This window comes from Bos mutus, chromosome 10 (assembly GCF_027580195.1).
Source record: "Bos mutus isolate GX-2022 chromosome 10, NWIPB_WYAK_1.1, whole genome shotgun sequence".
In the NCBI taxonomy this organism is placed as follows: domain Eukaryota; kingdom Metazoa; phylum Chordata; class Mammalia; order Artiodactyla; family Bovidae; genus Bos; species Bos mutus.
In genome coordinates this window covers 23628393-23641884 of record NC_091626.1, presented here as the reverse complement: position 1 = coordinate 23641884, position 13492 = coordinate 23628393, and the positions used below count along the sequence as shown (strand labels likewise).

Here is a 13492-nt window from a genome sequence, read left to right as displayed (position 1 = left end):
ATCCCCTATAAGGCCTGTTTGTTTGTTTTTTTTCTAATTTCATCTCCTGTTGCTCTCTTCTCATTTTCTCAGCTAGGCTGTGTTTTGTGAATACTTCTGCTATGGCCCTGCTTTGAAGCCTTTGCTGCTGAAGTTCCCTCCGCATGTTTTTCCTCCAGATAGCCTCATGTCTAGCTGCTTCACTTCCTTTGAATCTGTACTTCGAAGTCACCTTCTATCTAACATGTTGGATGCTTCTACCCCCTGCTGTTTCATTCTTTTTGCCTGCTTTTCTTTATGCTTTACACTTGTCACTGTCTAATACCCTTAATTGTTTTGCTTACTGTCTGCCAGAAATTAGCTCCATGACAGCAAGAATTTACATCTGTGTTATTCACTGTTATATTGCAAGTGCTTATAGGTATGCCTGGCACATAATAGATGCTCAAAAATTATGTATTGAATGAATAACTTTTTGAATAAGGTTTTTATTCTGCATTAAATAGAAAAAGGTAGTGTTTTTCCATATTAAGAAGCTTTAAAGAATAATTGATTATGTGATTTTCTTATATATTTAATTTCTACATATTTATAGTTATATATAAAGTATATTAGTTTGCTAGGGCTGCCATAACAAATCCCACAGACTGGATGACTTACAAAACAGAAATTTACTTTCTCGTAGTTGTACAGGTTAGAAGTCCAAAATCAAGGTGTAGGTACAATTGGTTTCTTCTGAAGCCTCTCTCCTTGGCTTGTGTATAGCCATCTTTTCTCTTTGTCTTTGTTTCTGTCTGTGTCCTAATCTCCTCTCTTATAAGGGCACCAGTCATATTGGATTTTACCTAAAATGTCATCTTACTTTAATTGCCTCTTTAAAGGTTCTGTCAACAAATAGAGTCACATTCTGAGTTACTGGGGGTTAGGACCTCAACATATGGATTTGTGGGGGACAATTCAGCCTATAACATGGGGTTTTATTTCAACTATTTTGCAAGAATTAGATTGCTTTTAAAATATTAATACCTTGTTCTGAAAACTAAATGTTTCTCATAAGATAATTTGAAAATTTTATTAAATAAAACCAAAGCTTGCTGCTGCTGCTGCTCCTAAGTCGCTTCAGTCGTGTCCAACTCTGTGCGACCTCATAGACGGCAGCCCACCAGGCTCTGCCGTCCCTGGGATTCTCCAGGTAAGAACACTGGAGTGGGTTGCCATTTCCTTCCCCAGTGGATGAAAGTGAAAAGTGAAAGTGAAGTTGCTCAGTCGTGTCCGACTCTTATCGACCCCATGGACTGCAGCCTACCAGGCTCCTCCATCCATGGGATTTTCCAGGCAAGAGTACTGGAGTGGGTTGCCATTGCCTTCTCCGAAACCAAAGCTTACATAACTATAAATGCCTGATACCTATACACACATACATCATTTATTGTGGACTTACTGTGGATTAGGCATTATGCTGAATATTTTAGACAATTATCTCATTTAGTCCTTATATTCCTATAAGATAGAGCCTATACTTCCTCATTTTACATAAAAGAAAACTGAGATTCTGAGAGGTTTGGTTACTTCCTTGGAGAGCTTGGATTGGATTTTGTTCTTAACCATTGAATTATGGATGTTATAGAACAGTGTTATCCAATAGAATTATCTGTATTGTTCCAATATAGTTGCCACTAGCCATTTATAGCTATTAAGCTCTTGAAATGTAGTTAATGTGACTGAGAAACTTAATTTATGTATAATTTTAATTAAATTAATATGGTCCTATCACTTTATGGCAAATAGATGGGTAAAAAGTGGATACAGTGTCAGGTTTCATTTTCTTGGGCTCCAAAGTCAATGCAGATGGTGGATGCAGTCATGAAATTAAAAGACACGTGCTCCTGGGAAGAAAAGTTATGACAAACCTAGACAGTGTATCAAAAAGCAGAGACATCACTTCGCTGACAAAGATCCATATAGTCAAAGCTATGGTTTTTACAGTAGTCGTGTATGGATGTGAGAGTTGGACCATAAAGAAGGCTGAGCACCAAAGGATTGATGCTTTTGAACTGTGGTGCTGGAGAAGATTTTGACAGTCCCTTGGACAGCAAGGAGATCAAACCAGTCAATCCCAAAGGAAATCAACCCTGAATATTCATTGGAAGGACTAATGCTGAGGCTGAAGCTCCAATACTTTGACTACCTGATGCAAAGAGCCGACTCATTGGAAAAGACCCTGATGCTGGGAAAGATTGAGGGCAATCAATTTCCCAGAAGAGAGCGACACAGGATGAGATGGTTGGATGGCATCACTGACTCAGTGGACATGAGTTTGAGCAAACTCAGGGAGGATGTGAAGGACAGGGAAGCCTGGAGTGCTGCAGTTCATGGGGTTGCAGAGTCGGACTCGACTTAGCGACTAAATAACAATGTGGTTAGTAACTACCATATTGGATAGCAGAGTTATAAAAGTTTAAGTTGTGAAAAGTAAATATATAACTTATGCATAAGTAATCACAGTAGATTTTTAGGACAGAAGTGAGATTGCATGTTTTACTAGAAATCTTTTAATTTTGAAAAATAATATGTGTACATGGTGTTATGCAAATAAGTTCAGAAGAAGCTAAATTAAAAATATCTTCCTCTGCCTGTATACTGACTCTCAGTTCCTCCCCCAAACCAACCACTGTTTCTACTTTTTTTCTTCCAGAAATAACCTTATAGACAAAAGAAACATCCTTTTAAAAAACACAAATAGACTTCTTTTGAAACCAAATTACAATCTAATTATCCTAAAAAATACGACAAAAGATTTTTAAAATGCTAATTTACTTGATTTCGCTTCTTTTGTGGAGTTAGGTGGGGACTATACATGAGAATGTTTCTATTTTCTAGTATAAGCCCTCATACTACAAGAGGTTTGAAATGTATATGCTTCCAAATTTAAAGTTCAAATCTTCTTTACTCTTATTTTATCTGTGTAATATTTCTTACTAGCCAGTAATTTAAAACCATGCATTTCAAATAGCTAAACATTTAAAATTTAATATTGATGTGATGTGCAGTTGTAGAGTTTACCTTAGTGATAGGTCAGTGTTATTTCCTACGTGATTACCACTTTTTATTAGTACAGCCTTTCTTATTATATAAGGATATTTATTATATAAATGTATTAAAGCTTTATTATATTAGATTTATAACAATTGTGTGATATGATTCTAATAAAACAAAATTGCTTTCTTTCCTCTACAGAAAATTTGAGAATATTGTCTTTAGGAAGAAACAACATAAAGAACTTAAATGGACTGGTAGGTTGTTATTTACTACTTAAAAAAGCATACACTCTTTTTCTTGAGTATATAAGTATTACTTGTCTGTTCCAGAAACTTTTTAAAATAGAAAAGCAAATATAAAAAGAACCTATATAAAAAAATACCTATATAAAGAAGATGTGGCACATATATGCAATGAAATAATATTCAGCTTTAAAAAAGAACAAATTTGAGTCAGTTCTAGTGAGATGGATGAGCCTAGAGCCTGTTATACAGAGTGAAGTAAGTCAGAGAAAACCAAATTTAGAATATTAATATATATATGGAATCTAGAAAAATGGTATTAATGAACCTATTTGCAGGGAAGGAATGGAGATGCAGAAGTAGAGCATGGACTTGTAGACACACTGAGAGAGAGAGTGGGATGAGTGGAGAAAGTAGCATCAGCGTATTTACACTGGCATGTGTAAAATGGATAGCTGGTAAGAAGTTGCTGTATAACACAGGGAGCCCAGCCTGGCGCTTTGATGACCTCAAGGGGTGAGATGGGGGAAGGGGAGGGAGGCTCAACAGGGAGGGGATATGTGTATAATTATGGCTGATTTGCATTGCTTTGTGGCAGAAACCAACAGAACATTGTAAAAATTAAAAAAAAAAAAAAAATTACTCTTTGTAAACAGGGGTATTCAGAGGTGAATCGAAGGGTTCTGTGCTGTTCACTTTCAGCAAACAACAAACTTCATCTATTCAGTCTTTAAAAGGAAGCATTACCCAGCAAGCTAACTTCCAAAGACCGGCTTTGAAACTGCTCCCATTTGCAAGCACTGAGGTTATTGACAGTAAAACAGAAATCCTGTGGGCTGGTTTAAAAAAAAAAAGTACCCATAAACCACTGTTAACATTTTGATTGACATCTTTCTTGCCTTTTTTCCTTTGCTTTGGTGAGAATATAGAAAATGGAATCATACTATACATTTTGTTTTCCATCTCTTTTTTTTTTTACTTAGTATACAAAGATAATGTTTCCATGTCATCCATTCATTCAGCAAATCCATACAGTATATTTCCTGAATGCCTTTTAGCCAGGCAGTGTTCTAGGCACTAGAGATACAGCAGAATATAAAATAAAGTCCTTGTTCTCATTGAACTTATATTGTAGTGGAGGGAGACAGACTAGAAAATAATTGTATAATAATATATCAAGTGGTGAATTCAATGAAGAAAAACAAGGCATATAAGAGAACGTGGATTGATGGGAAGTCCTCTCTGTAGGCTTATAGAGCTGACCAAGGGACCAGCACTCCGGACTGGAGAGGGAGAGCAAGTGCAAATGTCCTGAAACTGAAGCTGCTTGATTACTTGAGTGAGAGCAAAAATGTTGAATGAGGAACTGCCCTCATTGAGGCTGATGCAGCCAAGAACCTGCCCTCATAGGACATGAAACAATTTTAGATTTTTTTCCCAAGTGGCTTGCAAAGCCATTGGAGGTTTTTGATCAGAGGATATTAAGTTTTTAAAATAATTTGCAACCATATTCTTTTTTAATGACAGCATAATATTCTATTTTATTGATATACCATAATTTATTTAAATAAGTTACTCATTATTCATAATCAATGCTATTATGAGTCTCCTTTTAGTTATATTATTGCATACATCTATGAATAATTCCTTGGATAAACTCCTTGAAATGGAATTGCAGGGTCAAAAGGTATGAATTTCTTTTAAGGTTTTTGTGACATATTATCAAGTTACACTTTGGAAAGGTTGTACGAATTTATACCACCACCAGTAATGTAAGAGGGTTCCTATTTCCCCTTACCAAACATGGATTTGTTAAAATTTTTGACAGTGTATTTTATTTGCATATTTATTGGCCATCTCAATTTCCTTGCAAAGAGGTTGAAATGAAAGAATATTGTAAAACTAGGCAAATTCAGAAAAGATGAAGTTAATTTCTTTTTCTTGTGTATGTTCCCCAAAGACAATAATTTTTAAAAAGTGCGTATTGTTAAATACTTCATAAAAACTCTGAAATATTTTGTAACTCTGGTCTCCTGTTCCCCCACCTCACCTCAGTAAGTCTAGCTTGTGCTTCATCAGAGTCATTGAAGTCATTTGAAACTGTTTTGCTTCTGAAACTGGTATACTACAGAATAGTAACTGCCCATGACCAGACAGGCTACAATGGCCACCACCATTCCACCCCTTTGCAGAAACAGCCAAAACACCTGAATAGGAATCAGTGTTCAGAGGAGCAATTTTGGAATTATCTTGAATTATCTGGTAATATCCCCACATCTGCATGTCTGCTTACCCACATAAATTCATAAAATGTTAGAAATTCTTAGAGATTACATTCTGAAGTTAATAAAAGGAAGTTTTTTCCCCAACACAATAGCCAGTAGATGAATTGTTTGCTTTCTAGCTAGATATAATTAATAAAATCCTGCTGCTGCTGCTGCTAAGTTGCTTCAGTCATGTCCGACTCTGCGACCCCATAGACGGCAGCCCTCCAGGCTCCGCCATCCCTGGGATTCTCCAGGCAAGAACACTGGAGTGGGTTGTCATTTCCTTCTCCAATGCATGAAAGTGAAAGTGAAATTGCTCAGTCGTGTCTGACTCTTCAAGACCTGATGGACTGAAGCCTGCCAGGTTCCTCCATCCATGGGATTTTCCAGGCAAAAGAGTACCGGAGTGGGGTGCCATTGCTTTCTCTGAATAAAATCCTAATGATATATAAATTATTTTTATATTCTAAATGATTGGTAAATTTAAAGACATTTTGCCTTCTCTTCATTCTATGAGCTTTAGATGGTAAAATATCATATATAGGGGGACATTATTCATAATGGGCAAAGTATTAAATTGTAGTACAAAATTTCAGAATTTATTATACTTCAGGCTAAACATTACTTTGAATTTTCTATAAAGGAAGAATTTGCAAATAAATATACCCCCAAATTTTTAGGACAAATATGACAGATGCTGGATGTCCCCCCAGGGATTTACTGAACACTAACTAGATTCTTAAATATTGATATGGTGTATAAGTTCTCCCGTGAAATGTAATATATACCTAGAAACCAATAAGAAATGGTAAATATAGGATTAAAGGCATGAATGGAGATATTATCTAGCTGAACCATCACTTAGATCTCTTACTTTCTATAAACTGCTATCAGTAACCGCTAAGTTTTTTGTGTTGCTTTCCCCCACCTCAGTTTGTGTGTGTGTGTGTATGTGTGTGTACATATACCAAAAACAACATTTAATCCATCTAAAAGCTTTATACTTATGCACAAACTGAAGAAAAATAAGTCTGCATATGGATACAGATGCTGGACTTCAGACAGTTTCACATACTAACTGATTTATTCATCTAGACACATTAGCCTCATAGCATGATTTGAATAGCTGCCTCAATAACTTACAAATAACTAATATATGAGACATGGAATGTTAAATTGAAGGAAGGGAGTCTATATAAAACTACTTAGGAGAACTATTTGTTGTTGTTGGATTTCCACATTGCTGCTGCTGCTGCTAAGTCGCTTCAGTCCTGTCCGACTCTGTGCGACCCCATAGACGGCAGCCCACCAGGCTCCCCCATCCCTGGGATTCTCCAGGCAAGAACACTGGAGTGGGTTGCCATTTCCTTCTCCAATGCATGAAAGTGAAAAGTGAAAGTGAAGTCGCTCAGTTGTGTCCGACTTTTCATGACCCCATGGACTGCAGCCTATCAGGCTCCTCTGTCCATGGGGTTTTCCAGGCAGGAGTACTGGAGTGGGGTGCCATTGCCTTCTCTGGATTTCCACATTACTGGCTCCTTGACTTTCACACTTCAGTTCAGATGTCACTTCCTCAGAAGAGACCCAACTATCCTAACCTAAAACAGAACTCTAGTCAATAACTCTTACCACTCTTAATTTTTCCCATTTTTCTTATTTGTTTATTCTCTTTCCCTCTATCTCTCCCACTGTTTCTCTCTGTGTCACACACAAATCCTGATAAGTGTATCAGTTTTGTCCATCAGCATCTACACTGGTGCTTGATACATGTAGTAGGCACTCTGTAAATATTTATTGTGACTCCAAATATTTTATTGCTACTTATAAAAACTATTAGGTTAAATTTTTAATTCTAAGAGTAATACATGTAATTGTAAAAAACGAATCAAGCAACTCATAAATAAATGAAATACACTGTGAAAGTCTTTCCTCTTTCTACATTAGCTCCATGAATAACAGAAATAATATTTGTATACTTTAAATTTTTTTCTGTGTAGAAACAGACATCTGCGTATGTGTATGTGCATGCAAGTGTGAGTGTATGTATGTTATATTTGTACTGATATATTGTGCATATTTTTCCTGTTTTTTTTTTAATCAGGAATATCCTTCCATGTAAAAACAGGCAGATTTAATACATTCTTTTCCATAGCCGTTGTTTTCTACTTTATCAGTATATACGGCAATGTGTTTAACTATTCCAATGCAGCTGAGCATGTAGAGTATTTCCATATATTTTATTAAGGGAGGGGGTCTTTCTCTCTCTCTCTTTTTTTTTTTTGCTATTACATATCATACTGTAGTGAACACCTTTTTACATATATCCTTTAGCAATTGTTTGAATATTTACGTAGGCTAGATTCCTAAAAATAGAAAAGCTGAGGTTATTTTTGTGCATTTAAATTTCGACAAGTACCTCACATTGCTCCCATGGGGCTTATGCCAGTCTCCACTGGCATCAGTGGCATAAAAATGAGGGTTACCCCCTCCACCCTCAATATCCATGAGTATTATCCATATTTTTAATATCTGTCAATATGTTAGAAACAATATGTTGTTTTAATCTGTATGATTTTGAACATCTTTTTATATATTTATTTGTTAGCTATGTTTCTTCTTTTGGAAATTGACCTAACATATTTTTTACCCAGTTTCTGCTTTATCTTTTTCTTCTTAAATTCTAGGCACTCCCCAATATTCCTAATAATTATCCAGTATTGATAATTATATAGCAGACTCTTTACATGCATTATCTCACTTGAAACTCATAAGTAGATAATATCCTCATTTTAAGATAAAGAATCCTCAATCTTCATTTTCAGATAAGAAACTGAGGCTCAGATAGTTATGTAAAGTGTCCAAGTATAGTGAGCAGACACTATTAAACCCTGTTGCCGAGATAAGTAGTCTGTAAATAGTTATCGCAGTCTTCAATGTGTATTTACTTTGTCCCAACTATTCTATATCAGTAAAAGAGTAAATTCAGCAAATTGGCTATTTGGAGAATTGATCAAGTTGGCGATGTGAAAACTGACCAGGAGTCCTCACCTGCACATGTAAAATGACACTAAATAAGTGGAAGAACCCTAGAATTGAGCCTAAATTTTCTAATTAGTATTTAATCACTGTTTTTTTCTGCTGCCTCACACGTTCTAAACTGGAGATAGGAGATGGATGGGGACGCAGTGCAATGAAAATGTATGTAACAAAGTTTAAATTATCTGAAGACTGATGCTATATATGGTATACTAATTAGATCCTTTGAGAGAAGGTATCAGAATTTACCTGAGAGAGGCTGGTTAAATCACAAAGTTTTAATATAAACTGCTAAGTCGCTTCAGTCGTGTCCGACTCTGTGTGACCCCATAGACAGCAGCCCACCAGGTTTCCCCGTCCCTGGGATTCTCCAGGCAAGAACACTGGAGTAGGTTGCCATTTCCTTCTCCAATGCATGAAAGTGAAAAGTGAAAGTGAAGTCACTCAGTGGTGTCCGACTCTTGGCGACCCCATGGACTGCAGCCTACCAGGCTCCTCCGTCCATGGGATTTTCCAGGCAAGAGTACTGGAGTGGGGTGCCATTGAGTTCTAATAAAGTGCTGGAATGGACTGATTTAAAAGTTTTACTTTGAAACTGTTGTTTCTTCTACTTAGAAAGTTGAAATTAAGATAAACTGTGGGCCTTGGGATAACACACAGAACTAACTCAGGCCACTCCATTCTCAGCTTTTCCCCTTGGTTCCATCTGTATGGAAAATGCATTAATGATCTTTATCCAGAGTACATTTATTCTCCTATAGTCTTTGAATTGACAAGTACCAGAACATAGACCTGCGTCCTACATTCTAGACATTAGCATGCAGATGTAGGTAAATTCTTTTGGGTTAAGAGGGGATTGAGGGAGTACCCTGGCAGTCCAATGGTTAAGACTCCACTCTGTCACTGCAGAGTGCACAGGTTCAATCCCTGGTTAGGAAACTAAGATCTTGCATGCTCAGCCAAAAGGGAAAAAAAAAAAAAAAAGGGACCTTGAACATTGAATTGATTCTGCTTAGTAATTTTTGTTTTTTAAGGAACAAATAATCATTACATTTTGTCTTTTGTATATGAAAGAAAAGGTTTTGTGCTACCATCAGTTATATCTAGCATTTAAGAGTCAGTATGATATAATCTTTATATTGTAACAATCGATTTTGAGTTTTATACATCAAAAAAAAGAAAAAGAAAGAGGTGAATTGATGGAGAGGTAGCAGGATGGATAGATGGACAGATATGCGATAGGAAAAGATAGTAAAATGTTACAGTAGAACCTGTAGTGGATATACGGATATTTACGATAATATTCTTTCAACTTTTTTATGTTTGAAAGTTTTCATAACAAATATTGGGGGAAAAAAACACCCTGAAATTTAGACCTGGGTCTACTTTTTTTCTTTTTCTGCTGCACCCTGTGACATGTGAGATCTTAGTCTCATATGCTGCACCCTCTGCCGTAAAGCACAGAGTCGTAACCGCTGGACCACCAGGGAACTCTCCTAGGTCTACTATCTAATAGCATTGTTGGGAATTTCCTGGCGGCCCAGTGGTGAGGACTCTGAGCTTTCACTGCTGTGGGCCCAAGTTCCATCCCTGGTTGGAGAACCAAGATCCCACAAGCTGCGTGATGTGGTCAAAAACAAAATAGCATTGTGATCTGAGAAAAAGCCCTTAATCTATGTTAGAAATTAAATAACATGATTTTCCTATTTTAAATAAGGATCAAATAATACCATGTATAGGGAAGTAATTTGAAAAGTATACTGTTCAATTAAATAGTACTATTATTTCCCCTCTTGATGATTTCAGTAGCTATTCTTAGTTCAGATTAGTTTGAAGAAAGGAAGAAAATGTTCTACATGGCTTTCTTAATGAGAAAAAACTCCCATACAGCCTTCAGCTCTCCTGCCAGTGGACAGGAGGGTCTCAGTTCTCTCTGAAGGCCATTGTCTTTATATTTTTATATTTTAAAAACGCATGTAAATCAAATTGCTTTCTATTTCAGGAAGCAGTAGGGGACACACTAGAAGAACTGTGGATCTCCTACAATTTTATTGAGAAGTTGAAAGGGATCCATGTAATGAAGAAACTGAAGATTCTCTACATGTCTAATAACCTGGTGAAAGACTGGGGTGAGGCTGGCTCTTTGCTAATCTTCTACCTCATGTTTATAGAAAATAACCCAGTAGGGAACAAGATACAATTGAGGACATTTCTTTCTCAGCACAGAGGGAAATAGCTATATGAGTTCCTATATTTCATCTAAACACTTGACATTTACATTTAAATGGTTACTTAGAAATGATTGTAAGGTCCTAGTCCTATTAATCATGGAAAAAAATTTCAATTATTGTCCAAAGGCTAAAAGGAATCAGTTTAATAATTCTTAGATGGAAGACTTATTTAACATGTAATTGCTTTTCTTTTTTGTTGTACACCATCCATTTAGCATTTTTAAAGCCCTGCTGTGTGCCTTGAACCATGCCAAGCTCTTGAGATACATAATTGAATAGAACACTATCCCTGCCCTCAAGGAGTTCACAGCTTAGTGGGCAAGATTAGTTTATGAGTTAATAATTTGAAAACTGTGTGATACGTTCTACAGTAGAGACTTGAAGTATTCAGAGATGAAGGGATGGGCAGAGACAAAGGCAGTTTAATTTAGCTGATACTGATGCATACAGTATAGAGAAGACCTACCACTGGAGGTTGATTTGTTGATTCTGAACCTCATTTCTTCTTTGTATCCCATCCTTAGGCTAACACAAAGGTAGAAGAGGTATGTCACCCTTTCTATAATGTCTTCAGAGAATGGCTTCCTATGGTATAATTTCCCCTACTTCCTTCAAAACCTAACAAGTTGTTCTGAATAGTCACAAACTAAGAGCTAGTGGTATTGGAATTCAGCCCCTAAAATCATAACGGTAAAACTTGCCATTTTAATATGTAATGTATTCTTTGCACTTGTAGCTGAATTTGTGAAGCTGGCAGAACTGCCATGCCTAGAAGACCTGGTGTTTGTAGGCAATCCCTTGGAAGAGAAACATTCTGCTGAGGGGAACTGGGTTGAAGAGGCAACCAAGAGAGTGCCCAAACTGAAAAAGCTAGATGGTGAGTGACTGTGGGCCAGCTTAGAAATATTTTTTGGGTATAAGAATTGAATTTGTATCATGGAATCATGAAAAGCAGCAAAACTAAAGCAAATGATAGGTTATCTCTCTTCTCCAAGACCATTTCTGTCCATAGGAAATTTTATGGTCCCAGTTTGGGCCAGAATGAGATGAAAAACTTCTAGGATCATCCCTAAACCAAAAGCTTATGAGAAATCTGGGTTTATTCTCAAGTCCCAAAGATATTATATTGCAAAATAATTAGACATAAATAGTAAACAGTTGCTTTTTCACAATTGGATCAAAATTGTAATGTTTTCTCTCCTTCTCCTCCCTAATTTTAGTTTCCCAATACCTAAAACTGGAGAAGGAAATGGCAACTCACTCCAGTATTCATGCCTGGAAATTTCCATGGACAAAGGAGCCTGGCGGGCTACAGTCTATGGGGTCACAAAGAGTTGGACACAACTGAGTGACTGAGCACATGCACTCAATACCTAAGATAGGTGACAATGTCAAGAAAAATCCTTGACTGATTGGATTCAAGTCCCAGTTCCACCACTTATTAGCTTTTTTGTCATGGGTTCAAGTCCCAGTTCTACCACTTAATAGCTTTTTTTGTCATTTTACTGATTAATAATTCACCTTACCAAACTTTCTTCTTTTGTCATCTAAAAACTAGAAATGATAAAAGTCACAGACCTCTCTGGGTCACTCCTCCTCCCAGTGGTGCTATCAGGAAGCCATTCATGCAGTATGTTCCCTTTTTTCCCTCTGGTCACTTATCAAAGGGTAAAATAACAAAAACTGTAGACTGCCTCTTGTGGGAGGTATAGGAATAAACACGAAGAGGCAAACAGGTTTCTTAGATACTGGTGATGTTCTATTTCTTAAATTGGATGATGGATATATAAAAATTGGTTCTGTTATTCTTTAAATTATTTATATTGTACCTATATGAAAGAATGTTCATAATTTAAAATAAAATAGCAGAAAAGAGAGGGTATATTAGAGTCTTGGACTTTAGCCTTTTTATGTTCGACTTTGGTTAGACTCCAAAACTATTTGAAATCATTTGTCTTCCTTTCTGAATGTGCACAAAAAGTGAATCTCTTCCATTAAGAATAGAAAAGAATCTCTTATGTAGACCCTGAATAGACCATGCCATATTTAGCCTTTTGGACCAAGTATTGCCTTCAGGCCGGTATGAGGAGCCCCTGGAAGAATGACCTTGGTCTACCTTAAACCAGTGAGATAGAACATACATGGCCATGGCTACTAACAAGCCTATTTTTGCTCCTCTTCAGTTGCTTGTAAGAAAAAGTGAGAGATGTTAAAGAGCTAAAATGAAAAAGACAGACTATACCAAATGTTAGTAGAAAATGGAGCAACTAGAACTCTCATAACCTGCTGGACGGCAACATAACTTGGCATAACTTTGGAAAACTAGCATTATCTACAAAAGCACTACATACACACCCCTTATGACCCAGCAGATTTTCTCCTAGTTACATACCCAAAAGAAAAGAGTATGGATGTTTACCAAAAGGCAGTATGACAATGCTTATAGCACCACTATTTTAATAACTGTACATTGGAAACAACCCAAATGCCCACCAACAATAAATAAATTACGACATATTCGTACAATGGAACATTAAACAACAATGAGAATGAATGAACTATAATTTCACACAATGTACATGAATGATACAAACATATTGTTGAGCAAAAGAAGCCAAACACAGAGTATATGCAATATCGTTCTATTCATACCAATTTCAAAATCAGGCAACATAATCTATGGTGTTAGACATTAGGA

The 13492-nt window shown here is 36.5% G+C and overlaps 1 protein-coding gene across 2 annotated transcripts in view; it reads left to right on the top strand.

Annotated features, from left to right (window-relative positions):
- The window catches only part of DNAL1 (dynein axonemal light chain 1), a 39408-nt gene that overhangs the window by 20602 nt on the left and 5314 nt on the right, over positions 1-13492 (top strand). For both annotated transcript variants that reach the window (XM_005893816.2, XM_070377556.1), the window contains exons 5-7: positions 3217-3272; positions 10566-10692; positions 11531-11671. In XM_005893816.2, coding sequence (XP_005893878.1) covers positions 3217-3272; positions 10566-10692; positions 11531-11671 — 324 coding nt within the window. The remainder of the gene's footprint in view (positions 1-3216; positions 3273-10565; positions 10693-11530; positions 11672-13492) is intronic.